Source organism: Cetorhinus maximus, chromosome 21 (assembly GCF_964194155.1).
Source record: "Cetorhinus maximus chromosome 21, sCetMax3.hap1.1, whole genome shotgun sequence".
NCBI classification, from domain to species: Eukaryota; Metazoa; Chordata; class Chondrichthyes; order Lamniformes; family Cetorhinidae; genus Cetorhinus; species Cetorhinus maximus.
The window spans coordinates 25,596,273-25,623,375 of NC_135899.1; the positions used below are offsets into that span (position 1 = coordinate 25,596,273).

General features: G+C 41.5%; 1 protein-coding gene across 1 annotated transcript in view; it reads right to left on the minus strand.

Annotated features, from left to right (window-relative positions):
* Positions 1–27,103, minus strand: part of LOC144695772 (complement C4-like) — an 87,555-nt gene that overhangs the window by 10,721 nt on the left and 49,731 nt on the right. The window contains exons 26-33 of the mRNA XM_078566749.1: positions 24,580–24,736; positions 22,403–22,513; positions 20,923–21,091; positions 10,499–10,713; positions 7,272–7,430; positions 6,046–6,105; positions 2,867–2,960; positions 1,078–1,234 (exon numbers count right to left, since the gene is read on the minus strand). Of these exons, the coding sequence (XP_078422875.1) occupies positions 1,078–1,234; positions 2,867–2,960; positions 6,046–6,105; positions 7,272–7,430; positions 10,499–10,713; positions 20,923–21,091; positions 22,403–22,513; positions 24,580–24,736 (1,122 nt within the window). The remainder of the gene's footprint in view (positions 1–1,077; positions 1,235–2,866; positions 2,961–6,045; positions 6,106–7,271; positions 7,431–10,498; positions 10,714–20,922; positions 21,092–22,402; positions 22,514–24,579; positions 24,737–27,103) is intronic.

The following is a 27,103-nucleotide window of genomic DNA, read 5'->3' on the forward strand; positions in this document are numbered from 1 at the left end:
TTTCTGACAGGGGTATAAATCTGGCACTAAGGGGATGCCTTGACATGCAGCAGTGGTGTCAGGAATAGGTAAGCAACCAATCACATTGAAGGATGTTCTCATACACACACACCAACCAAGAAGTTAAAAGCACTTAACATCCTTCAACTTTAATTTAAATTGTCAGATCCTGAAATTAACGATGATTGGTTTTAGATAGGAGCTATAATATCGGTATACACCGATACCAAAACTTTTAACAGGCCATTTTAAGATATGTGGAATTGATTAATTATAATGGAGACATTTGACATTCAACAACTATAATATTAGCTTTTCAGGCTCCAGTGAGGTTGTTTAGCAGTAAGTTTGAATTTAGTATCTTATTAATTACCCAGGAGGGCTTGTGGGACAGTGATAACATCTCTACCTCTCAGAGGACCGGAAACTCCTGATTCAAGAACCACTCCAGGACTTAATGACCAGGGAAGGGACAATCGTAGGCTAAACAAATTGACAGTCAGGTTGTAAATTCTTCTAATACCTAAGAGTGGGAGAGTTTTCTTATCAGCCATAGTGTGGAACATAAACAAAAATAGCTGGAAAAACTCAGCAGGTCTGACAGCATCTGTGGAGAGGAAGACAGAGTTAATGTTTCGAGTCCGTATGACTCTTCATCAGAACTGAGTGAAGAGTCATACGGACTCGAAACATTAACTCTGTCTTCCTCTCCACAGATGCTGTCAGACCTGCTGAGTTTTTTCAGCTATTTTTGTTTTTGTTTCAGATTTCCAGCATCCGCAGTATTTTGCTTTTATCACAGTGTGGAACATAACAGTTTAGCCAAGAATAATCATGAACAAATCCAAGCCCATAATCCCTGGATGAGGATTAAAAATCCACTTCATCTCAAATTGCATTTGAGTTGGGAATGCCTCCACAGCGTACCCTCTGGGGAAGTGTACATCACTGATAGCAACTTCTGGATTTCTACATTATTCTGCATAAGTGTGGACTCTGGAAGTTGCTGTCAGTTTCAGTTGGACAATGACAATGCAATAATCGGGTGTACATGTGGAAGAAGTTATTGGTACTGACCACACGCAGACTTCATAATAAAGGGTCGTGGCTTTGTCATCATTTGGAGCATCCCTCCTCCTCCGGGATCGCATATCGAACCAGCCAATCCCAGCCACTGGCTGGTCAGCTGCTAAAGGCTCATTGTAATCTTCATAGTCGGAGTAATCCGGGCGGCCTACAAGAATGAGAAATCTCATTGTCATTTTATTCCTTCAATGTGCATTCAGTAGTGACCAGCTGTATCTGCTCAACACAAAATTTCCAAAGCGGAAAGGACACTTTGTCAATTTATATTATCAGTTTATGAATTCCCTGCCCTCTTTGCTATGGTTTGTAGCTTATGCCAAGTTGATCAACTATTTTGGGCAATTTCTTTATTTTGCAAGATCAAAGACCGACACATTAAATAGTGCTTTCTCACAGACCGACGTAAAAACAAGAGCACTCACCTCTCCGAGAAACAGTGTGACAACATTCATAGGTCCAGTTTTAAATAAAAATTATAATATATCATTAGGTGATTGCTGAGCTTCAAATATGTGTTTGAAACAAACAGGTTTACCTCTTCTGCACCTCAAGGGAGCTTATCATATCATCCCAGAGTTCTGATCCTGAATCTTGTCAACTTAGTAGATGGTGATGAGGAGAGTTGTAGGTTTCGCAATGATATGGACAGGGTGGTGAAATGAGCAAGAAGCATGGCAGGCCAGAGTTAAATGTGAATAATTACAAAGTGATCTACTTTGGGAGGTCTATTATGGAAAGCTATACTAGAAATGGCATGAACTTGGAAAATTGTTAGATCAATGATACCTTGACGTTCATATACACAAATCCCTATGGGTGTTAGAGCAAGTGGATAAGGTAGTTAAACACACATTGTTTACCTGACTTTATAAATAAAGGGACAGAATGTAAAAACAAAAGATTATGCTAGAACTTTATAAATCACTGGTTAGGACTCAGCCAGAGTATCGTGGAGAATTCTGGGCATCACAGTTCAAGGAAGACGTATAGGCCTTAGAAAAGGGACAAAAGAGATTTAGCAAGATGTTGCAGGAATTGTTCTGGACAGATTAGAGGCTGACCCCACTCATGAAAGGATCGAAAGTGAGAGGACACAGGTTTAAAATAATTTGCAAATTAAGCAAAAATGATTTGAGGGAAAGAAATGCTTTTATGCAGCCAGTGGTTAAGGTCTAGAATGCACTGCCAGAGTCCAGTGCAGGCAGGTTCGATCAAGGCATTCAAAAGGGAGTTAGACTGTTATTTCAACAGGAAGAATGTGCGGTGTTATGGGGAGAAGGTGGGAGAATGGCACTAAGGTGACCTGCTCATGAGAAGAGCTGATGCAGTCACGATGGACTGAATGGCCTCCTTCTGCACTGTACGAATTCTATGATTCTGTAATTCCGATGGAAGGTTAAGACGTCACCCACTTAAGTCTTAATGATGCTGAAAGCATTTGATAGAGTACATACTGACAAACCATTCCCTGTGGCGACTGTGTCAACAGCAGAAGATGATAGATTTCAAATTATTGGCAAAAGAGCTCTGTGATTTACCGGAATCTGAAACAGTCTCTACCTGAAAGGATAATGGAGGCTGATTCAATTAATAATTTTTAAAGCCTTTTGAAGGATGAGGAATTTACAGGGTTATAGAAAAAAGGGGTCTGGGCCTATTCCTGCCTGGATTTTCACAGAGCCAGTACAGGCAGGATGGGCCAAATGACTACCTTGTTGACCTGTTAGGTTTCTGTGACTCTATGATTTTCAATGACAACGTGGTGACTTCCAATACTCACTCGCATATTCCACCTTGCCTTTAACCGTAACTTCAAGTTGGAAATAATCACAAGTGTCCTTGGGTTCCGTCAGAAGGTGATACGTCTTCATAAACTACAATTTTTAGGGGAAAAATTCCTGGTTAAAATGAAGAGCCAGAAGATCAAGAGTTTTACATGGGTTGTGGGCAACAGTGATGTTTGTTGTTACTATTTTGAGAAACAAGGAGTGTATTTCAAATACAGCAAGAAACAGTTTCACTGGGGACAATATTTTGGGGACATTGTATAAAAAAAGGATGAAAATTTAATTGCTACTGCAATATCGTGGTCAATGAGTTCTGTTAGAACATATGTAGAATTGCTGAGAATATTAGCAAGGTGGGAAAGCTCCCTGCAGTGTTTGCCATGTTCCCGATGGATTGTGATCTGATTTCTCAACCCATCACAAGACTAGCAAAGCATGCCCGATACCAGTAAAACTCTGGAGTGTAGTGGGGAGATAGAAAGAATAAAATGCTTGATATTTTACAGCTGGAGAAGATCCAAACTCCTGAACGGTGACTTGAGGCTTAATTTCTGCATATGTAATGAAATAGGAGTGACTTCAGGATAGAAATGGACTGTTCCTCTAACATCGAATTACATCAAGTTCACAGCAGGGGAAGAGCCATTCAGTCAAAGTGGTCCACAGGAACTTCCACTCCCGCTACTTCATCTCACCCTTGGTGTTTATGCTCCATACAATGTTCCACCATCTCACCATTCCACCATCCGTGTATTCCTTTCTCCCTCATGTGCTTATCTAGCTTCATCTTAAATGTTTCTACGTTATCCATCTCAACAACTCCCTGTGGTAGCGAGTTCCACTTTCTCACCACTTTCTGGGTAACGAGGATTCTCTTGAATCCCCTATTGGATCGATTAGTGATTATCTTAGAATTATGTCCCCTAGTTTTGGAGTCCCTCGCTGACAGAAACACCTTCTCCATGACTTTCATGATATTAAAGCCCTCTATCAGGTCACCCCCTCAGTCTTCTTTTTTTCAAAACTGAAAGAGTCCCAGCGTGTTCAATCTTTCTTGACAGTTGTAATCTCGCTATTCTGGTACCCTCTTTGCAAATCTATTTCTGCATTTACTCCAGTGCCTCCATATCTCTATAATATGGAAACCAGAATTGTGTTCAATGCCGCAAGTGTGGTCTAACCAACATTTGGTGCAAGTGTATATGTGTGGGGGTGGGGATGGAATGGGGTGGGGAGAAGGGCTGTGATTTAGAACCACAGGTACAGTTTAGATTAAAAAGACCTTGTCACATAACTGAGTAGGATAATAAAGTTGTCCACGAATGATGAGAAATTTGGAACCGATTAAAAGCAGCAGAGTTCTACATCTATATCTATACATAGACATCTATATGTCCCACATATATATATGTTAGTACGGCAATCTCAGAGAAAGCTTATAACCCATTACTTCTTAATGATAATTGGCAACAGGTTTTGTATATTCACTTATAGTGCAACAGCGCTAGTTTAGGGGAGATGGCGGTATCATGGTAATATCACCAGGGCCAGTAATTCAGACAACCAGCCTAATACTCCGGGGATAAAAAACAGAAAATGCTGGAAAGACACAGTAGGCCTGGCAGCATCTGTGGAGAGAGAAACAGAGTTAACGTTTCGAGTCTGTATGACTCTTCTTTGGAGCTGAAGAGGTGTAGAAACGTGATGGATTATATAGTTGGAGAGAGGCTGAAGAAGGTGGGGCAGAATAGAAGGTCAGGGACAGGTGGTAGCTCAGGGGAGATTTAGCAAAAATGTTATGGACACAAGACAAAGGGACTGTTAATGGTAGTGTTAAAGACTCAAGAAGGTGCTAATAGTGGCATAAAGGTAAGGTAGCAGAATTTGTTAAAAGCAAGACAAGGGTCAGCACTCTGTGAAAGCACAACAAGTTAGGGATGACCCCGTGGGGAAGGGGGGAGGAAGAAAATATATCAACATGAAGGAGAAAGTTCCTGGCCTGAAGTTGTTGAACTCAATGTTACGTCTGGAAGACTGTAAAGTTCCTATTTGGAGGATGAGGTGCTGCTCCTCTAGTTCACATTGGGCTTCACTGGAATATTGCAGCAGGTCAAGGACAGAAATGTGGGCATGAGAGCAAGATGGCAAGTTGAAATGGCAAGCGACGGGAAGGCTGGGGTCATGCTTGCAGACTGAGTGAAGGTGTTCCACAAAGTGGTCACCCAGTCTGCATTTAGTCCCCCCAGTGTAGAGGAGACCACACTGTGTGCAACGAATATGGTAGACTAAATTGAAGGAGGTGCAAATGAAATGCAGCTATTAACACATTCAGCTACGTTACCTTTATGCCATTATTAGCACCTTCTTTAGTCTTTAACGCTACCATTAACACTCCCTTTGTCTTGTGCCCATGACATCTCTTCTGAACTCCCACCTATCCCTGACCTTCTATTCTGCTCCACCCCCCTCTCCAACTATATAATCCATCACATTTCTACCTCTGTTCAGCTCTGTAGAAGAGCCATATGGACTCGAAATGTTAACTCTGTTTCTCTCTCCACAGATGCTGCCAGACCTGCCTGAGTCTTTCCGGCATTTTCTGTTTTTATTTCAGATTTCTAGCATCCACAGGATTTTGCTTTATGCTAATAATTCGGGGACATGGGTTCAAATCCCACCACAGCAGCTGGTGGAATTGAAATTCAATTAATAAATCTGGGATATAAAGCTATTCCCAGTAAAGGTGACCATGAAACTATCATCGATTGCCATAAAAACCCATCTGGTTCACTAATGCCCTTTAGGGCAGGAAATCTGCCATTCTTACCTGGCCTGAGCTACATGTGACTTCAGACCCACAGCAATGTGGTTGACTCTTAACTGCTCTCTGAAATGGCCTAGCAAGTCACTCAGTTCAAGGAAAATTATGGATGAGCAACAAATGCTGACCCTGCCAGCGAAGCCCACATCCCGTGAAAGAACAAAGGAAAACAGTATTTACTTATTTAGTTAAATAGTTGTGGGGGACAGGGAGGAAAGTGGTGTTAAGGCCACCTCAGATCAACCATGATCTTGTTGACTGGGGAGCAGGGTCGAGGGACCGAATGGCCTACTCCTGCTTCTATTTTTTGTGTCCTTATATTTACTTGTTTAACTAAAAGTATTTACTCACGGTGAGAGTTCCATTCCCATTGCCCGACAGATGGATGTTAATAACTTCTCCCAGGGGGAACTAAAATGCGACAGAAATAAGTTCTGTGTTATGAACCATCATTCTCTTTATAGTTCACATATCAGGTCTTTAAACATTATTCTCTGAAGGGGTTCTGCTCAAGGTTTGTGCACCGGTCTGACCTCTGTCCTGCGGGATCTATTCCCATTTGCCATGTAAACCATCCAATTCCTTTAGCGTTCCTGAGCCCCAGGTTTAGACCTGCGCCGAATTACACTGGCATAAAGAACCATGGGTGTTAAATTGCGCACTAGCGGGGAGACAAAACGGGCAATATCGCACTCGTCATATATTACATATGTCCCACCCAATATTCAGCCCCATTAACTTCAATCACACTGGATTTTGTGTTATATAACGAGGGGAGCCGATGGGGATTCTGTCTACTTTGACCCTCCGCCCATATCCAATTCTACCTGCTGTACTCCAGGACCTCCTGTGTGATGGATCCCCAGCTTTCCTGTTTGTTAATTCCCAGGTAAGAAATGCACCTACCACCCCCATAAATCTTTCCCCGGATTTGCAACAGATAAAATAATCCTTTCCTGAAATTAATCTCTGAAGAGGACCAAGTTGTAAACTAATTTTGGAATGCCTATTTCTTTAACTGTTATCAATATAGTGGTTTGGCCATACAGAACTTGAGTATTGCTGAAAAGGAGACATGTCTCAGCTTTTTGTCTTGCACTCATCAGGACACTCACAAGAATACCAATATAAAGGGGGAAATAACAATTTATACTGTATGTAAAGAGGGTGCTGATTGGTTGGCAAATGGAGTTGCCATGGAGAATGCACCACTGAGGTGACTGACAGTTAACTGCCAAGCATTGTTTGAAATTTAAAACAGGCAGCTTGACCCTGATTGGTCAAGGCATTGCCCTGAGGAATGAGTCAGTGAATGGCTGTCACTTATTTTGTTTAGTTGAAACTGGCGCAATGTATGTACATGTTCTTTCTGTTTGCAAAGAACAGGGCCCTGTGTGTTAATGCATGTACTGGAAGCTACTTACCTTAATACACAGGGCCCGGTTCTTTGCAGACAGGAAGAATAATGTCATCCATATAACCCTAGTGTGATTACATTCTGTGGATAAATGTACATTCCCATTCTCTAAGAAGGCATCGAAATCACATATAGAATTGACTTTAGATTCAATTCTTACCTTTAACTCATCCTGTATTAAAGCATTCTTTCCTTTTAAACTAAGTTTCTCCTTGTTGCTTCTACTTGGGCTGCTGAATGTAAATAGAATATCGATTTCCTCAGGCTCAAAGGTTGCAATGCTGTATTCTGACAGAGCTTCCAGGGCAACCACTGTGTCCTTATCAACAAAAAGAGGGAACATACTGAAATATACTCACCAGTAATTGATGGATGGATACTAGTTGACTGAATAATATGACTGTTCTGGTTCGTACCATGTGCAGAAAATAGGTATACAATCACTTCTCATTACTTGTGGGTGCCCATCTCACTTGGAGCTCTCTGGAAACAGGGCTCCCATTCAGACAAAACTCTGCCAAGAACTCATTTTAAATGAAATCCTCTATATCCGAGCGCTGTCAATAACATTAATGACCACAGAGTGATAGGCTGTCACAAGAATGCTATTCAGGGGCAATTTTAATCTAATTCTCCAGGTGGGACAAAAGAGAGTAAAGTTGTGTGGTTTAGGAAACCACTAGTGGGGGAAATAGTGGTGTAGTGGTAATGTCACTGGACTAGTAATCCAGAGACCTGGATCAATGCTCTGGGGGCATAGGTTCAAATCCTACCACAATAGTTCGTAGAATAGAAACATAAAAAAATAGGAGCAGAAGTAGGCCATTCAGCCCTTTGAGCCTGCTCTACCATTCATTACGATCATGGCTGATCATCCAACTCAATAGCTTGCTCCCACTTTCTCCCCAGATCCTTTTCACCCCAAGAGCTATATCTAACTCCTTCTTTAAAACATACAATGTTTTGGCCTCAACTACTTTCTGTGGTAACAAATTCCACAGGCTCACCACTCTCTGGGTGAAGAAATTTCTTCTCATCTCAGTCCTAAATGGTCTACCCCACATCCTCAGTCTGTGATCCCTGGTTCTGGACTCCCTTACCATCGGGAACATCCTTCTTGCATCTACCCTGTTTAGTCCTGTTAGAATTTTATAGGTTTCTGTGAGATCCCCCCTCATTCTTTTGAACCCCAGTAAATATAATCCTAACCGACTCAATCTCTCCTCATATGTCAGTCCCGCTATCCCAGGAATCAGACTGGTAAACTTTCGCTGCACTCCCTCTATAGCAAGGACATCCTTCCTCAGATAAGGAAACCAAAATTGCACACAATATTCCAGGTGTGGCCTCACCAAGGCCCTGTATAATTGCAGCAAGACATCCCTGCTCCTATACTCGAATCCTCTCGCTATGAAGGCCAACATACCATTTGCCTTCTTTACCACCTGCTGCACCTGCATGCTTACCTTCAGTGACTGGTGTACGAGAACACCCAGGTCTCGATGCATGTTCCTGTCTCTCAATTTATAGCCATTCAGATAATAATCTGTCTTCCTGTTTTTACTACCAAAGTGAATAACCTCACATTTATCCACATTATATTGCATCTGCCATGTATTTGCCTACTCACTCAGCTTGTCCAAATTACACTGAAACATTTCTCCATCCTCCTCACAGTTTACCCTCCCACCCAGCTTTGTGTCATCTGCAAATTTGGAGATATTACAGTTAGTTCCCTCATCTAAATCATTAATATATATTGTGAATAGCTGGGGTCCCAGCACCGATCCCTGCAGTACCCCACTAGTCACTGCCTGCCATTCGGAAAAAGACCGGTTTATTTCTACTCTTTGTTTCCTGTCTGCCAACCAGTTTTCTATCCATCTCAATACACTACCCCCAATCCTATGCATTTTAATTTTACACGCAAATCTCTTATGTGGGACTTTGTTGAAAGCCTTCTGAAAGTCCAAATAAACCACATCCACTGGCTCCCCCTCAACAACTCTACTAGTTACATCCTCAAAAAATTCCAGTAGATTTGTCAAGCATGATCTCCCTTTAATAAATCTATGCGGACTCTGTCTGATTCTGCCATTGTTTTCCAAGTGCTCAGCTATTAAATCTTTTATAATGGACTCTAGGATTTTCCCCACTACAGACTCAGGCTGACTGGTCTATAATTCCCTGTTTTCTCTCTACCTCCCTTTTTAAATAGCGGGGTTACATTAGCTACCTTACAATCTGTAGGAACTCTTCCAGAGTCTATAGAATCTCGGAAGATGACCACAAATGCACCCACTATTTCTAGGGCCACTTCCTTAAGTACTCTGGGACGTAGATTATCAGGCCCTGGGGTTTATCAGCTTTCAATCCGATCAATTTCCACAACACCATTTCCCGACTAATACTAATTTCTTTCAGTTCCTCCCTCTCACTAAACCCTGTGTTCCCCAACATTTCTGGTATGTTATTTGTGTCCTCCTTTGTGAAGACAGGGCCAAAGCATGTATTTAGTTGATCAGCCATTTCTTTGTTCCCCATTATAAATTCCCCTGTTTCTGACTGTAAGGGACCTACCTCTGTCTTCACCAATCTTTTTCTCTTCACATACCTGTAGAAACTTTTACAGTCAGTTTTTATGTTCTCCGCAAGCTTACTCTCGTACTCTATTTTCCCCTTCTTAATCAATCCCTTGGTCTTCCTTTGCTGAATTCTAAACTGCTTCCAATCCTCAGGTCTGTTGCTTTTTCTAGCCAATTTGTATGCATCTTCCTTGGATCTAATACTATCTCTAATTTCCCTTGTAAGCCATGGTTTGGCCACCTTTCCTGTTTTACTTTCGCACCAGCCAGGTATAAACAATTGTTGCAGTTCACCCATGCGCTCTTTGAATGTTTGCCATTGCCTATCCACCGTTATCTCTTTAAGAAATATTTCCCAATCCATCATAGCCAACTCGCACCTCATACCATCGTAGTTTCCTTTTAAATTCAATTAGCAAAATCTGGGATTGAGCTAGTTGTTAATCATGACCATGAGATTGTCATTAAAATTCCAATTCCACTTGGCTCAATAATCCCCTTTGGGAAGGAAATCTGCCAGCCTTACCTGGTCTCACATTGACTCCAGATGCACAATAATGAGGTTGACCAAATGGCTGAGCAAACCACTCAGTTCAAGGGCAATTAATGATAGGGCAACAAATGCTGGCCTTGCCAGCAATGCCAATATCCCATGAAAGAACAAAAAAAAACTTGACATATATTGGGAGACAGAGTTACAAAGGGAAAATGTGCATCAACCTGTGCATTCAGTGCAACAAAAGCTCGTGCATATTTTCATTGAACAAAAATGCAATCAACTCAATAATTGGTGAAAACATACCTGGGTTGAGCGGAATCCTCCACCGTAGTTCCTTTGCTGAGTTAACCATTTTACAATAGCATACGCGTAGGGGAGATCTTTCTTGGTTATAGCCTGAAGCAATGCGTATGAAGTGGCCTCTATTGTTATAGCTGATGCTTGAGGTATTCTCCCTGGTTCGGTTTCTCCAATGAGTAATGATTTTTCATCAGCTTTCCAATAACGGGTATTATTTTCTATTTTATGATTGAAACACAAACAGATTATCAGAATTAACGCTTCAAAATCACAACGTGGGTTAACTTCAACTGTGTTAGAGCGACAAGGGCAAACTCAAAAGCTGCAATGTTCTGCAAGCTGTAAAGTTTCAGGCAGTTATAATTTCAATCTGGTTCACCACTGTGTGTTCATATGGCAACTGCTTTTTTTATAAAATGCAATAATGCTGGTGTTCTCTGAAGCAAGAAAGAAATGGCCATGCAATGGTAATGCTGAATTCGGACAGATGGATTTAACAATATCTTGTTTCTATAGTGCCTTGAAACCAGTGAAAGATCTCAAGTCATTTCCCAGGAGAGTTACTAGAAAAGAATGGGCACTGAACCACACCAAGGGTTTAGTAATACAGATCTTTAATATTACTGACAAAGAGAGACAAGCTACCCAAGCTTTTTGAGGAAAATGAATAAATTAAAGGAATATGTTCAAGCCTGTGCCTTTTGTTGAAATACCCGGGAGCTTGGGGAACCTATCGTTACCCACTGCATTCAACACAGCAACACCTCGGCCAATCAGAGTCGACTTGTCAACCAATCAGCACCCTTTCCTCCAGTAGTATAAATCATTGTTATAGTTTAAAAATTGGAATTCTTGTGTTTGTCCTGATGAGTACAAGACAAAAAGATTCAGCAAAATGTCTTTTTTTCAGCAACTCATAAGGAGTTAATTAGGGCAGGAATTAAAAACTTCAAAAAATAGGTAGATCGAAAACATCTTAAAGCAGGACCGAGAGAGAGATAAACAGGTGGAGAAGTTTCAGAAGTGAATCCCAGAGCTTAAAGCCTAGGTAGCTGAAGGCGTGGCCACCAATTGTGAGGAAAAGGAGCTGGGAGGTGCGCAAGAGGCTAGAACTGGGAAATACAGAGTTCTCAAAGAGTTGACGCTGGTTATCCATGTGAGGAGCAGAAAGACCCTGACCCATTTTCTTATCTGCAATAATTACAAAGGGGATGCATGTTCTCAATTACAGTTAAATGTAGATGGGATTGTGTCTCTGATCATGACTCTGTGTTTCCCCTGAAAAGATTGCTTTTCAAATGAACAACGCAGGTATAAGTCCCATTTCAGGATTCGGGATAAATTACAAGATACTCGAATGGTTGACCCTAAATGATAGTGAATGGGATAGACAATAGATATAAGTAAAACAACTCAACTCATTTAGGAAATAATGGAATCAAATTGCTCCAACTTCACAGAAAGATAACAGGCATAAGCTCAGTTATTAATTTCTCTTCAACTAATCTAAGACAGGGATGCTATCAAAGAGCCCACAGGTAAGAGGGCATGAGTATCAGTGAGAGAGATTAAAAACCCCTTAAAGGAATGTCAGCATAAGGGAAAGAGATGATTGGTGGGTAGCTGGTGAGTTTTTGTTCTGCCTACATCAGAGCCAACATTTGAGTTTTATTTCTGGTAATTTAGATAGCACTCTAATAATTAAAGACATGGAAGGCCACCTCAGCCCCGTCAAATGCACACCCTGTTCCATGTGGGAACTTCAGGATACTTCTCAAGTTCTCGACAGCCACATGTGCAAAAAGTCTTGTCAGCTTAAGGATCTCGAGTTCTGGATTACTACCAGTGCCACAAGACAGTGAGTACAGAAATAGGAGAATAGTGCAAAGTATTTTGTCACTGAGGAGATAAGAAGGGCTTTAGATTTCTGGGGCATTTGAGCTGGTTCTGGATGAGATGGGACCTTGACAAGCTGGATGGTTTGCACCTCAACAGGGCCGGGATCAATACAATGGCAACGAGTTTTACTCATTCTGTTGGGAGGGTTCAAGCCAGCTGGGCAGGGCGATGGGAAACTAAGCATAGGTTCAAAAGGGATAAAAGAAAAGCTGGAAATGGAAGGCATAAAATTTGTGACTGATTATGGATGGTCAAGGAAACAAAGACTCGGAAATAGATAAGAAAAGAGCTGTTCAGTGATTAGTGGTATCTACTTCAATGTCAGTAGCCTAGTGAATAAGGTAGATGAGCTGAGGACACAGACACTTGGAAGCATATCACAGATATTACTTAAGCGTTGCACAAAGTAGGCAGCTGCAGTATCTCAACATTCACAGGTAAATGATTTTCAGATGGGATAGAGTGGAGGATGAAATTGGAGCGGAGGATGTGGTGGGTGGAGGTCACAATATTTGTTAACAAATGGAAACAATTACGACTGCAAGGATATGTTAGAAGAATCAACAAGTGAGGCCATTTGGGTCAAATGAGGAACAAAAGACGAGAAACCACATTGTTGGGAATATACTATACATCCTCCATACAATCTGAGATAGATAAAAGAGCAAATGTGTCGGTATATTTCTAGAAAGTTCAAAAACTATAGGGCTATAATAGTAGATTTCAACCACCATAATATTATCTGGGATAGATTCAGTGTAAAAGATGTAGAGGGTGCATAATTCTCAAAATGCATTTAGCAGATTGTTTTTAACCAGAATGTGACAATCCCAACAAGAGATGTGACAGTTGAAGACTTAGTTTCAGAGTGTGCAACTGAGCAGCTAGCATTGCCATAGCCTCTAGGGCTATGGGCCAAGCGCTAGAAAATGGGATTAGTGTAGTCAGATCTTTGTTGACTGGCGTGGACACGATGTGCCGAATGGCCTCCTTCTGTGCTGTAGACATCTATGAGTCTATAAAGGATATTTGTTGTAGTCCGTTTTTGTGGTAGTGATGATCATTCAGTTATATTTATGGTTGCTATGGAAGGAATAAAGGTAGTCCAGGACTAAATGCTTTAAATTAGGGAAAGGCCTATTTTACCAAGCTGAGGTGTGATTTGTCAAAATTGGATTGGAAACAGCTATTCAAAGGTAAATCAGTGTCAGAGCAGTGAGAGCTAGTGAGGCCCAGGCTAATGCTCTGGGGGACATGGGTTCAAATCCCACCATAGTAGCTGGTGGAATTTAAATTCAATTAATAAATCTGGAATATAAATCGGGCCTCAGTAATAGTAACCATGAAACTATCATTGATTGTCATAAAAGTCCATCTGGTTCACTAATGTGAAGAAAATGCAAGTTCCCCTCCAAGCCACATGCCATCTGACTTGGAAATGTATTGCCGTTCCTTCACTGTCACTGGGTCAAAATCCTGGAACTCCCTCCCAAACTGCACTGTGGGTGTTGTCAATGTATCAGCAATTACATTGTCAAGGTCCAATATCAATCATCTTGTTGACTCGGAATTAACAATGTAATTGCTAAACAATGTAAGACAATTGCATTGTTAAAACAGGTGATGGGCATTGTCACACCCATAAATGATTCCAGCTGTAACACTCCAAGGGAGAAAGGAATGGGGAGTCTGTCACTCTGTTGAGCTGGCTGAAGAATAAGCCTGCTTGAGGTAAAAGACCAGATTCAGGGTCATTCTTCCCTTATATACACTTATTGGAGATAATAGGTGTATCTACTCCACATTGGCTGCAGCTGTTCAAGAAGGGAGCTCACCACCACCTTCTCAGGGGCAATCAGCGATGGACAATAAAAACGCTGGCCTAGCCAGTGATGCCCACATCCTGTGAACAAATTTTTAAAAAATCTTCCATCCTTACCTGGTCTGGCCTACATGTGGCTCCAAATCCACAACAATGTGGCTGACTGTGAACTGCCCAATGAAATGGCTGAGCAAACCATACAGTTCAAGGGTAATTAGGGGTGGACAACAAATGCTGGCCCTGCCAGCAACGTCCACATCTCAAGAAAGAATGACAACAAAACCCTTCAAATCTAGAGTCCCTGGATGTCAAGGAGCTTTCAGAGTAGGATAAGACTAAAAATGGAAGACAATGTCGCATGCTAAGAGCTCAATACCACTAAAAAGCCAAGAGGAGTATTGAAAGGGCTGAATTAAAAAGTAAATTTGGAAAGTAAAGAGATGGCATGAGAAATATTGACAACTAAAATCCAGGAAAATCCAGAGATATTTTATGAATACATAAAGCATAAGAGGTGAGCTAAGTGAGAGTTGGGCTAATTAGGAACCGGAAAGGTAAACTTGGAGGTGGAAGATATGGGCATCATTCTTAATATTGCATGTGTCTTCACAAAAGATGGGTGCAATGCAAACATTATATTTAAGGAGGCGTGTGAAATATTGGGCAGGATATACAAAGAAAGAGAGGGAATGTTAAGGTGTTTAGCATCTTTGAAAGTGGATAAATTGTCAGACTGGACGACATGTATCCCAGGCAGCTAAGAGAAGGAAAAAACTAGTGAATGTTCTCACTGTCACTTTTAAATCCTCTCTGGCTGTAGGTGTGGGCCAGAGGACTGGGCAACTGTTGTATTGTTTAAAAAGGGAAAAAAAGGCACATGCCGAGCGATTACTGCCCAGCCAGCCTAACATTGTTGGCGGGATAAGCGTTTAGAATGACTTTTGAGGAACAATATGAATCATCATTTAGAATGGGACAATTAACCAAGGACAGTGTGCTGAATTTGTTAAGAAAATGGCTTGTTGAACTTGACTGAATTTTTTGAAGCAGTACCAAGGAGCCTGGGTGTCAGTAGTGCATTTGCTGTAGTCTATATTGATTTTAGTAAGGCTTTTGACAAAATCCCTCATGGAAAATTTGTCAGTAAAGGTCCTGGAATCCAGGGGCAATTGGCAAGTTGGATCCAAGCTTGGCCCACTGGCAGGAAGGAAAGGGCTATTGCCTGATTTTTTTTTATTCATGGGATGAGAGCGTTGCCGGCTAGGCCAGCATTTATTGCCCATCCCTAATTGTCCTTGTTAATTTGAAAGTCAACCACATTGCTATGGGTCTGGAGTCACATGCAGGTCAGACCAGGTGAGGATGGCAGATTTCCTTCCTGAAAGGACATGAGTGAACCTGACTGGTTTTTACCACAATCGACAATGGTTTCATGGTCATCTTTACACTTTTAATTCCGGATTCTTTATTGAATTCAAATTTCACCATCTGCCTTGGTCCTCAGAGCATTACTCTGGGTCTCTCGATTACTTGTCCAGTAACAATACCACTATGCCACCGCCTCCCTGTGGTATGTATGTCTTTGGGACTGGAATGCTGTTTCCAGTGGGGTTCCACAGGACTCAGTACTAGGCCTCATGCTTTTTGTGGTATGTATCAATGATTTAGTTATAAATGTAAGGGGCGAGGTTAAGATGTTTGCAGATGATAAAAAAATAGCTGTGGTTGATAGTGAGGGGAAAATAACTTTAAAGCGGCAAGTGGAATTCAACCTGGAGAAATGTGGGGTGATGCATTTGGCAGGGAACACAAAGTAAGAGCTGCACAATAAGTGATAGGATACAGAGAAGTGTAGATAAGTAGAGGGACCTTGGATTACAAGTCCACAGATCCCTGAAGGAAGTAGAGCAGATAGATAAGGTGGATAAGAAGGCATAACTGAGTATATATATATCTACACACATACATTAAATATATAATACACATATAAACTAGTTAAGTCACAATTAGAGTACAGCATATAGTACAGTATATATATAGTCACATTAGAGGGGGTAAAGAGGATATCTAGAAGGCCAGGACTAGGGAATTTTTTCCTATGAGGAAAGATTGGAATTCTTTTCTTTTCCCCCCTTTGGAATAGTGATTTAATTGAGGTGTGCAAAATCATGAGTGGCCTAGGGATATAATAGATAAGAAGGATATACTTTGTTAGCAGAGAGGTTACTAACCAGGCGGCACAGATTAAAAGTATTTGGTAGAAGGATTAGAGGGGAGAAGAAAAGTTTGCACTCAGAGGGCAGTGGGGCTCTGGAACTCACTGCCTGAAATGGCGGTAAATGCAGAAATCCTTATCGCATTTAAAAAGACTTGAAACTCTTTCGAGTTATCAACAGTCACAGATTGCAACTCTTTTGAGTACAATCACAGTTCTTGGTTTTTCCGGGAGTGGGACATGAACCACAAGAATATGCACTTGAAAAGGGGGTGGGTGAGAGATCAAGCTTGGGCAGATGTTACAAATCATGAAGTAGAGTCAAAGCAGGAAAGCGAAATAGTAACATGGGAACTGAGGGTCAGAGAATTGGAGGAAAGGGAAGAGAGGCAAAAATCCTAAGAACGGAGCAACAGTCAAGACTAGATGTTACAAAGATAATAAAAAGGCAAAACTAAAGGCGCTGTATCTGAATGTGTGTAGCATTCATAACAAAGTAAATGAGTTGATAGCGCACACTGAAGTAAATAAATATGATCTGATAGCCATTATGGAGACATGGTTGCAGATGAGAAGGATTGGGTGCTGAATATTGAGGGGTATATGACATTCAGGAAGGACAGAAAGCTAGGTAAAGATGGAGGAGTAGCATGTTAATCAAAGATGGCACAGGTGTAATAGTTAAAGATGACCTTGGTTCAGAAGATCAGGATGTAGAATCGGTTTGGGTGGAGATGAGGAATAGTAGGTGAAAGAAATCACTAGTACGAGTGGTCTACAGGCCCCCTAACAGTAACAACAATGTAGAACAAAGTATACAAGAAGAAATATTGAGTGCTTGTGATAAAGAGATGGCAATAATTATGGGTGATTTTAATTTACATATAAACTGGAAAAATCAGATTGGCAGCAGTAACCTGGATGAGGAGTTCATAGAATGTTTTCGAGACAGTTTCTTAGAACAGCATGTTCTGGAACCAACCAGAGAGCAGGTTATATTGGACTTGATATTGTGTAATGTGACAGGATTAATTAATGACCCCAGAGTAAAGGCACCCCTAGGTAGCAGTGACCACAATATGATTGAATTTTACATCCAGTTTGAAAGAGAAAAGTGTGGATCTAAGACTTGTATTTTAAACTTAAATAAGGAAAACTCTGTGGGCATGAGAGCTGAGCTAGCTGAAGTAAACTGGGATACTAAGCTAGAGAATAAATCAATAGAGGAGCAGTGCGAGACATTTAAGGGGATATTTCAGAGTATTCAGAATAAGTGCATTCCTTCTATAAAGAAATATTCTAAGGGAAGGAGCCACCATTCTTGGTAACTAAAGTTAAGGAAAGCATCAAACTTAAGGAAAAAGCATATAATTGTGCAACGATGAGTGGCAGGACAGATGATTGGGCAGAATATAAAGAACTGCATTGAATGACGAAAAGGTTAATCAGGAGAAAGAAATTAGAGTATGAGAAGAAGCTAATTAAAAATGTAAAAATGGATAGCAAAAGCTTCTTCAGGGAGAGAGTAAGTAAAGTGAGTGTTGGTCCTTGAAAGAATGACAATGGGGAGTTAATAGTAATAACAAGGAAATGGAGGATGAAATGAACAAATATTTTGCTCCTGTCTTCATGACAGAGGATACAAAAACCATTCCAGTAATAGCCGTAAATCAAGAGGCAGAAGGGAGAGAAGGCTTAGTGAAATTACCATCACTAGGAAAGTCTTACTGAGCAAACTGATGGAGTTGCGGGCTGACAAGTCTCCACATCCTGATGGACTTCATCCTAGGGTCTTAAAAGAGGTGTCTAATGAGGTCATAGATGCATTGATGTTAATTTTCAAAAAATTGCTAGATTCTGGAAAGGTTCCATCAGACTGGAAAGTAGCAAATATAACCCCTCTATTCAAGAAGGGAGAAAGACAGAAAAGAGGAAACTATAGGCCAGTTAGCCTGACGTCTGTCGTGGGAAAGGTGCTAGAATAGATCATTAAGGAGGTTATAGCTAGGTACTTAGAAAAACTCAAGGTAGTTGGGAAGAGTCAGCATGGTTTTGTGAAAGTGAAATCATATTTAACCAATTTATTTGAGTCCTTTGAAGGAGTAACTTGCACCATGGATAAAGGGGAGTCTGTAGATGTACCGTACTTGGATTTCCAGAAGGTATTCGGTAAGGTGGCACATCAAAGGTTATTGCAGAGAATAAAAGCTCATGGTGTAGGGTGTAATATATCAGCATAGATAGAAGATTGGTTGGCTGGCAGAAAACAGAGGGCAGGATCTTTCCCCCCGTCGGGGGTGAAGTTGAATGGTGGGCGTGCACAGGCGCGCTTTCAGTTGACACCTCCGATCGGGGGTGCGGTGCCATTTTACGTGGGCGGGCCAATTAAGGCCCGCCCCCGCGACGTCCACATAGAAGTGCTATGCACTCCCTGTGCGGGCAGGGAGGGGGGGAATCCCAAAATCGAGAGTGCGCTCTTTCGCACACACGCAGGAAAGAGCACGCTCATCTCCCTGATGCTAAGTGCAGCTTCAGGGAGATCGGCTGTTCTGTGACAAATATTAAAAAGAGAAAAATAAAAAATTCTTGACATGTCCCCTCATGTGACAATGTCACGAGTTGGGAACGTGTCCATAAGTTTTACAAAAACTTTAATAACATTTTTTAAAAACCTACATGAAACCTCATCCCGCCCGTGGATAAGATTTCATGCTTTTTCTGATTCCCTCTGGGGCTCCTGGCCTACCCACCAACCTTAAGGTTGGACGGGCAGGTCCATTAATTACCTAAATGACTCTGTCAATGGCCTCAATTGGCCATTGACAGGTTGGCGGGTGCACAGCTGATTTTGCTGCACCCTCGCCTACCAGAGAATTTAAATGGGGCGGGGTGACGTCAGGAGTTCCGCCTGAAGTCACCGTGCGTCATTTTATGTGTCGGCGAGCGAGCCCCGCCCTCCACTCACTGACGGGAAAATCCTGCCCAGAGAGTATGCATAAATGGGTCATTTTCTGATTGGCAGGATGTAACAAACAGAGTCCCACAAGGGCTTTGTGCTGGGGCCTCAACTTTTTACAATTTATATCAATGATTTGGTAGCTAAATTTACAGATGACACCAAAGGTAGGTAGGAAATTATGTTGTGAAGAGGACATAAGGAGGCTGCAGACAGATATAGATAGGTTAAGTAAATGGGAAAAAATCTGGCAGATGGAGTACAATGTGGGAAAATATGAAGTTGTTCACTTTGGCAGGAAAAATTAAAAGGCAGAGTATTACTTAAATGGAGAATGAATTCAGAACTCCGAGATGCAGAGGGATCTAAGTGTTCCCATGCATGAATCACAAATAGTTAGTATGCAGGTACAAGTAATTAAGAAGGCTAATGGAGTGATATCCTTCATTCTGAAAGGAATTAAACATATAAGTAAGGATGCTATGCTTCAGTTATACAGGGCATTGCTGAGACCACATATTGTGTGCAATTTTGGTCTCCTTATTTAATGAAGGAGGTTAATGCATTGGAGGCGGTTCAGAGGAGGTTTACTAGATTGATACCTGGAATGAGTGGGTTGTCTTATGAGGAAATATTAGACAGAATGGAGTTTAGAAGAATGGCAGGGTGGGGGTGGGGGTGGGTGGTGGGGGGGTGGGGGGGGTTGCAGTGAATTGGTTGAAGTTTATAAGATCTTGAACGGTGTTGAAAAGGTGGACATGGAAATGGTGTTTCCTTTTGTGGGTGGGTCCAGAACTAGGGGGCACTGTTTTAAAATTAGGGGTAGGGGGTACCTTTTTAGGGAAGAGATGAGGAGAATTTTTTTCTCTCAGAGGGTTATGCGACTTTGGAATTCTCTGCCTCATAAGGCAGCGGAGGCGGGGTCATTGAATAGTTTTAAGGCAAAGTTAGATAGATTCCTGTTAGGCAGGGAATCAAAGGTTATCGGCGATAGATGGGAATGTGGAATTAGTAATATAAACAGATCAGCCGTGATCTTATTGAATGGTGGAGTAGGCTCGATGGGCGGAATGGCCTACTTTTGCTCCTATTTCGTATGTTTCTATGTTTGTACATATGTTCGTATGATGCTGAAATGATGAGCCACATAGCTTCCTTTTGTGTCGTAAATTTCAATGATTTGAGGGCTTTTTTTCAGATAGAGATGTTGATTTGTGAATGGGTACTGGACATGTAAAACACGGAGGGATTAAAAAATTGGTTGGCTGCTTTGAGAGAATGCTATGACCTTCCTGTGTGTGAATGAACAAAGGAGGAGTGGATACACGTCTACATATACTTGACTACCTTATGATTTCTTTATATGGTTTAATCAACTTAACAACATTATGGCTAATATGGGCTCTCAAATGACTAAATCACAACATCCAATGCAATTAAAACAAAACTTAAAAAAAACAAAAGCTTTAATGCGATAGCACCTTACTCAATATGCTCTGCTAGCTCCACTACTAGGTTGGACACTAAATGTTTACCTTTATCATAAGTTGCCATTTTTTTCAGTTTGGCATCAGCCATATTCGCTTCTGAACTATCAGGGTCCACTGAGGTAAGGACATATGCGGTGATAGCCATTACATAAGGTCGCGTAATATCGGCAAGTTCATTGGAAAGAAACTTAACTGCCCTTGCAATACTTTCTTTCTGAAAGAACAAAAGTTTGAGATAGAAGAATAAAACTGAAGTAGGCAAAGATAACAGCGGTCATCCTGAGAATGCTTTTCTTTATCAGCAACTTAGCATTCACGTATAGTTTCCTGTAACATATGGTTGATGTGGGTGCTTCCTTTGTCTCTCAGCTTCTGAACTGCAATCTGTCTGCATTTTCCATTCTGAATACTTCTTAAATTCTGATTCAGCACAATAGTCTATTGTTACAATGAGCAATGGCACAGGAGATCTATTAATTGAGTTAATCGTTGGTAGAGCATCTGTCACAATTCCCCTATCACTCTCCGCACGTAACACAACTGTTTTTCAATTTGAGAGAAGCAGGAGAGATTGTGGAGAGAACAAACTGCTGTCCATCCAGAGGAAATTCCCTGGGCAATCATTGTTTCCACTTTTATCTCAGGCTGTATTCAGAGCACACTGTCTCACTGGGATCGCTTGAGAAGCATTCTCAAAGACACTGAAAGGTGAACAGGGACACATTGTAGGCGTCATGCTGGACTCAACCGGATTCAATCATTTACACACATGCCACCCAGAACTGTTCATGAGTGACAAAGTGTGACACAAGGATCACAATTTTTATATACACAGAATGTGCACATTTGTTTATAGCTATTGGGAAAAGTGCAGGAAATGTGATAATCTGGAGAATTCTATCCTAGACCTTATAGGAAGAGGTGGTGTGCTAATTGTTAAATAGGGTGTGTTTACCGAACCTAAGCTATCTCTGTGACTTCTTTGAGGAGCTTAATCTGATCCCATTTTAATGTGCGCAGAAAATACAATAAAGCTGGGACCTGAGAATTGTAGCCTGTTGTCACAGGTAATTGACTACAATTTACCTAACTATTTATGGTTTTGGGTAGTTATGTATATAAATATAGACATATATCAACATACATCTAATAGCATTGGTAATGCTGGAATGGTGGTAGAATTCACTTTGTGAAAACATTGGAAATAATCTGTAGCAACTTTCTTAAATAGCGAGACGGTTCACTGGAATCATTTGAAGACCTGAAGTCAATGTCCTCAAAGGAAAATTGGACGCAGTTTAGAAGAGGAAGCAGAGCCACTACCTCCTGTTCTGAATCCCAGTCAGAGTTAAAATTTACCCAAACTCTGTTGGGGGTGGAGGTAATTTTCATTTGCTGGGGCGGAGAAAAACTGATTACAGTGCATTACACCTCCACCCCTTTTGTATCTCTATTCGCTCATTGTCACCTCTGCAACAAAGACACACATAAAACATTTGGACCAATAGCTAGTATTGAGCCTTACCACTTCTAGCTCTTTTGCAGCATCTGTGTGAAAGGAAGGCAAGGAATGCACCAGCGCAATGGTAACAAAGGCCGTCATGGAAATTTTGCTTTCTCGTCCACCGATTCCACCCTAAAATAAACAAATTAAAAGACCAACAGAGAGCAAATTAGTTTAGGCGACAATTTTGAATGGAGGATCAGCATTATCAATGTGTCATGGTTGACGTCTTCTCACACTGATTGGTACCCCAGACTGACAGCGCACATTGACGCCTGCAGAGAAGTACTTGTTCCTCTTTTTTGTTCATAGTTCCTTCCTGGGATGAGAGTTGCCCTTTCAAGAATGATTGAGTAAATTGGGCCTATACCCTCTGGAGTCCAGAAGAATGACAGGTGACCATGTTGAAACATATAAATTGCTTAGAGACCATGGCAGAGTAGCTGCTGAGGGGCTGTTTTCCATAGCTAAAGAGAGTGGGACTATTTTTTTCTCTATTCTTTCATGGGATGTGCCTAATTTCCCTTGAACTGAGTGGCTCACTGAGCCATTCCTGAAGGCAATTAAAAGTCAGCCACATTGCTGTGAATCTGGAGTCATATGTGGGCAGATGGCAGATTTCCTTTCCTTAAGGCCATTAGTGAAACAGATGGGTTGTTACCAATAGTCGACAACTGTTTCATGGTCACCATTACGGAGGTTAGCTTTTCCCTGCCCCCTTCGTATTCCAGATTTTATCAATTGAATTTCAATTCCAGCAGCTGCTGTAGTAGCACTTGAACCATTAGCCTGGGTCTCGGGATTATTAGCTCAGTGACATCACCACTATGCCACCATCCCCCCACTGAGGACTGCGGCCCCTAATCTCAGGATAAGGAGCGGGCTATTTAGAATTCAGAAGATGAGAAATTACTTCGCTCAAAAGGTTGTGAATCTTTTGAATCCTCTACCCCAGTAAACTGTGGATGCTCAATTGATGAGTATATTCAAGGCTGACGCTGATAGCTTTTCCATGCTCTAGTGGGATAAAGGGATTTGGGGATAAGGAAGGGAAGCAGAGATATGGTAGAGACCAGCCATGATCTTGTTGAGCAGGCTGGAAGGAATGGTATAACCTGTGCATTCCCCTCCCCCGCCTCCCAAATTTGTGTGGGGAGAATTTTCTCCCCGTCGGTGGGGGCTGAGCGGGGGTGGGCGCGCGGCTGATCACCGCCCGGGATCGGCTGCGCACCACCATTTTATGTGGGCGGGCCAATTAATGCCCGTCCAGCGTGACACGCACCCGGAAGCACTAAGCGCTCCCTGTGTGCGTGGGGGGAGAAGGCATGCGCGCGAAAGAGCGCCGAAATCTCCCTGAGGCACAGAGGTGCCTCAGGGAGCTTAATTCCATTGTGAAAAAGCAAATGAAAGATTTTTAAACATTATTCGGACATGTCCCCTCATGTGACAGTATCACATGAGCTGGGACATGTCTGTGACTTTTATTGAAAATTTTTATTGAAGTTTAAAAACCTTCATGAAACTGCATCCCACCCGTGGATGAGGTTCCATGAAAAATGCGAAGGCCGCCTGGGCTCTTTGCCTGCCCGCCAACCTTAAGGTTGGACGGGCAGCCCTGTTGATTATTTTAATTGCTATTTAAATGGTCTTTGACAAGGTGCACAGACAACTCCTGTGCGCGCCCGCTGAACTGAAGATCTGAATGACGCGTGGTGACATCATTTTATGCATCGGCGAGCGGGGCCCGCCCCCGCACATCGACCAAAAGATTCAGGGCTATGTTCTTTTATGTCCAATGCAATGTTTTTTTTCAATACTGGCCAACTCTTGCTATATGTACTTAGTGTTTGGATGATGTCAATTAAATATCTGTGCCCAACTTTATTGATGTGGTAGAGAAGCAAAGAAGCGATGATGACCTGGAATGCAGAAAACGTTCAAACACAACTGATAAATGTGGCCATAAAGGCCATCATATTACTCCTGGGTTAATTGACTTGAAGTCTCATGGAAACTGGGAGGCAGGGGTGGAATTTACCCCTAACCATCCGTCTGGAAACTGACGCGATTGAACCCAACGCTGGTTTTTCACTCCACACGATTCTATTCTTTGCTGAAGTCAGGGGAGACAAATACCAAGGCTCTAAAGGCAGATAAAGAGGGTTTCAGATGTACATTAATATAAAAATTTACGTAACCTGCATTTCTCTGTGTATCACTGGATGAGGATCCAAAAAATATCCAGTTGGACGCTGACTTCGAATCAAATACAACACAGATTGTTGAATGTGCTCATCGTTAACATCAATCTGAGTCCGAACTATTGAGAGTATCTTAACAACAAATGCAGTTAACCTGAAATGTAAAACAATATAGACATTGGAAAGACAAATCAGAAAGGAGTGTATACACTGTATTAATCAATTATTGTTACTTACAAATAAACCCAAACCCAGAATTTTAAACGTTCAAAAAAATGCCTACAATTCAAAGCATACAATCAATGATGTAAATGCTTTAGAGGCGGTTTACTAGATTGATACCTGGAATGAACATGTTTTCTTATGAGGTTAGGTTGGGCAGGTTGGACTTGTTTCCACTGCAGTTTATAAGAGTGAGTGATGACTTTACTGAAGTATGCAAGATTCTGATCATTCTTGACAAGGTGGACATGAAAATGTTTCCTCTTGTGGGTGAGCCCAGAACTAGGGGGCACTGTTTAAAATTAGGGGTCGCCCTTTTAGGATAGCGATGAAGATAATTTTTTTTCTCTCAGAGGGTTGCGCGACTTTGGAACTCTCTGCCTCAGGTGGAGGCGGGGTTATTGACTGTTTTTAAGATGCAGGTAGATAGATTCTTGTTCAGAAAGGGAATTAAAGGTCACCGTGGGGTGGATGGGAATATGGAATTAGAAATACAAACATGATCTTATTGAATGGTGAAGCAGGCTTGAGGGGCCGAATGGCCTACTTCTGCCCCTATTTTGTATGTTCGTAATTCCGCGAAGATTAGGGGCAGGTCAGAAGATTGAACAGTGCTTTAAAAAGGACAAAGGAAGAATTAAAAAATGAGGGAGAAATTAGAGGCTAAGTGAAAGCTAGCTAAAAATATACAAATAGATAGTAAGAGTTTCTACAGGTACGTTAAAGGGAAAAAAGTAACCAAAGTGTGCATCAGTCCTCCAAAGAATGAGTCTGGGGAATTAATAATGGAAAATAAGGAAATGGTGGATGAATTGAACAGATATTTTGCACCTGTTTTTGCTGTAGAAGGGACAAATAACATCCCAGAAATAATTGCAAATCAAGAGGTGAAAGGAGGGGAGGAACATAAAACAATTACAATCAGGGAAAGGATACTCAGAAAATTATTACGACTAAAAGCTGACAAGCCCCCAGGTCCTGATGGACTTCATCCTAGGATCTTAAAAGAAATGGCTGCTGAGATAGTAGATGCATTGGTTTTAATTTTCCAAAATTCCTTAGATTATGGGAAAATCCCATCAGATTGGATAATAGCATATGTAACTCCTCTATTCAAGAAAGGGGGAGTAGAAAGCAGGAAACTACAAGCCAGTTCGTCTAACACCTGTCATATGAAAAATGCTGGAATCTATTATTAAGGAAGTTATAGCAGGGCACTCAGAAAATCTCAATGCAGGCAGAGTCAACATGGTTTTGTAAAAGGGAAATCATGTTTAACTAATTTATTTGAGTTCCTTGGGGAAGGAACATGCATAAAGGATAAAGGGGAACCTGTAGATGTGGTGAACCTGGATTTCCAGAAGGCATTTGACAAGGTAACACATCAAAATATGCCGATGACACAAAGATAGGCAGGAGAGTACATTGTGAAGAGGAGATAAGGAGTCTACAAAGGGATATAGATAGTTTCAGCGAGTGGGCAAAAAATTGGCAGATGAGATTTAATGTGGAAAATAGTGAACTTGTCCACTTTGGCGGGAAGAATAGAGAAACAGCATATTATTTAAATAGAGCGAGATTGCAGAAATATGTGGTACAGGGGGACCTGAATGTCCTGGTACAGGAATCACAAAAAGTATGCAGGTATAGCAAGTGATTAGGGAGGCAAATGGAATATTGTTGTTCATTACAAGGGGAATAGAATATGAAAGTAGGGAAGTTTTGCTACAGTTGTACATGGCATTCAAGAGATTACATCTAGATTACTGTGTACAGGCTTGGTCTCCCTATTTAGGAAAGACATAATTGCATTAGAAGCAGTTCAGAGGTTCATTCGACTGATTCCTGGGATGAAGTAGTTATCTTATGAGGGAAGGTTGGACAGGTTGGGCCCGTATCCTTTGGAGTTTAGAAGAATGAGAGGTGATCTTCTTGAAACATATAAGATCCTGAGGGGATTGACAGGGTAGATGCTGAAAGGATGTTTCCCCTTGTGGGAGAGACTAGAACTAGGGAACACAGTTTAAAAACAAGGTGTCTCCCATTTAAGACTGAGATGAGGAGAGATTTTTTTCCCTCAAATGGTTGTTAGTCTGTGAAATCCTCTTTTCCCAGAGAGAGATGTAGGCACATCATTGTAAGGCTGAGTTAGATAGAATCTTTACTGACAAGGGGGCAAATGATATAGGGGGTAGACAGGAAAGTAGAGGCCACAATCAGATCAGCCATGCTCTTATCAAATGGCAGAGCAACCTTGAGGGGCTGAGGTGCCTACTCCTGCTCCTACTTCGTATGTTCA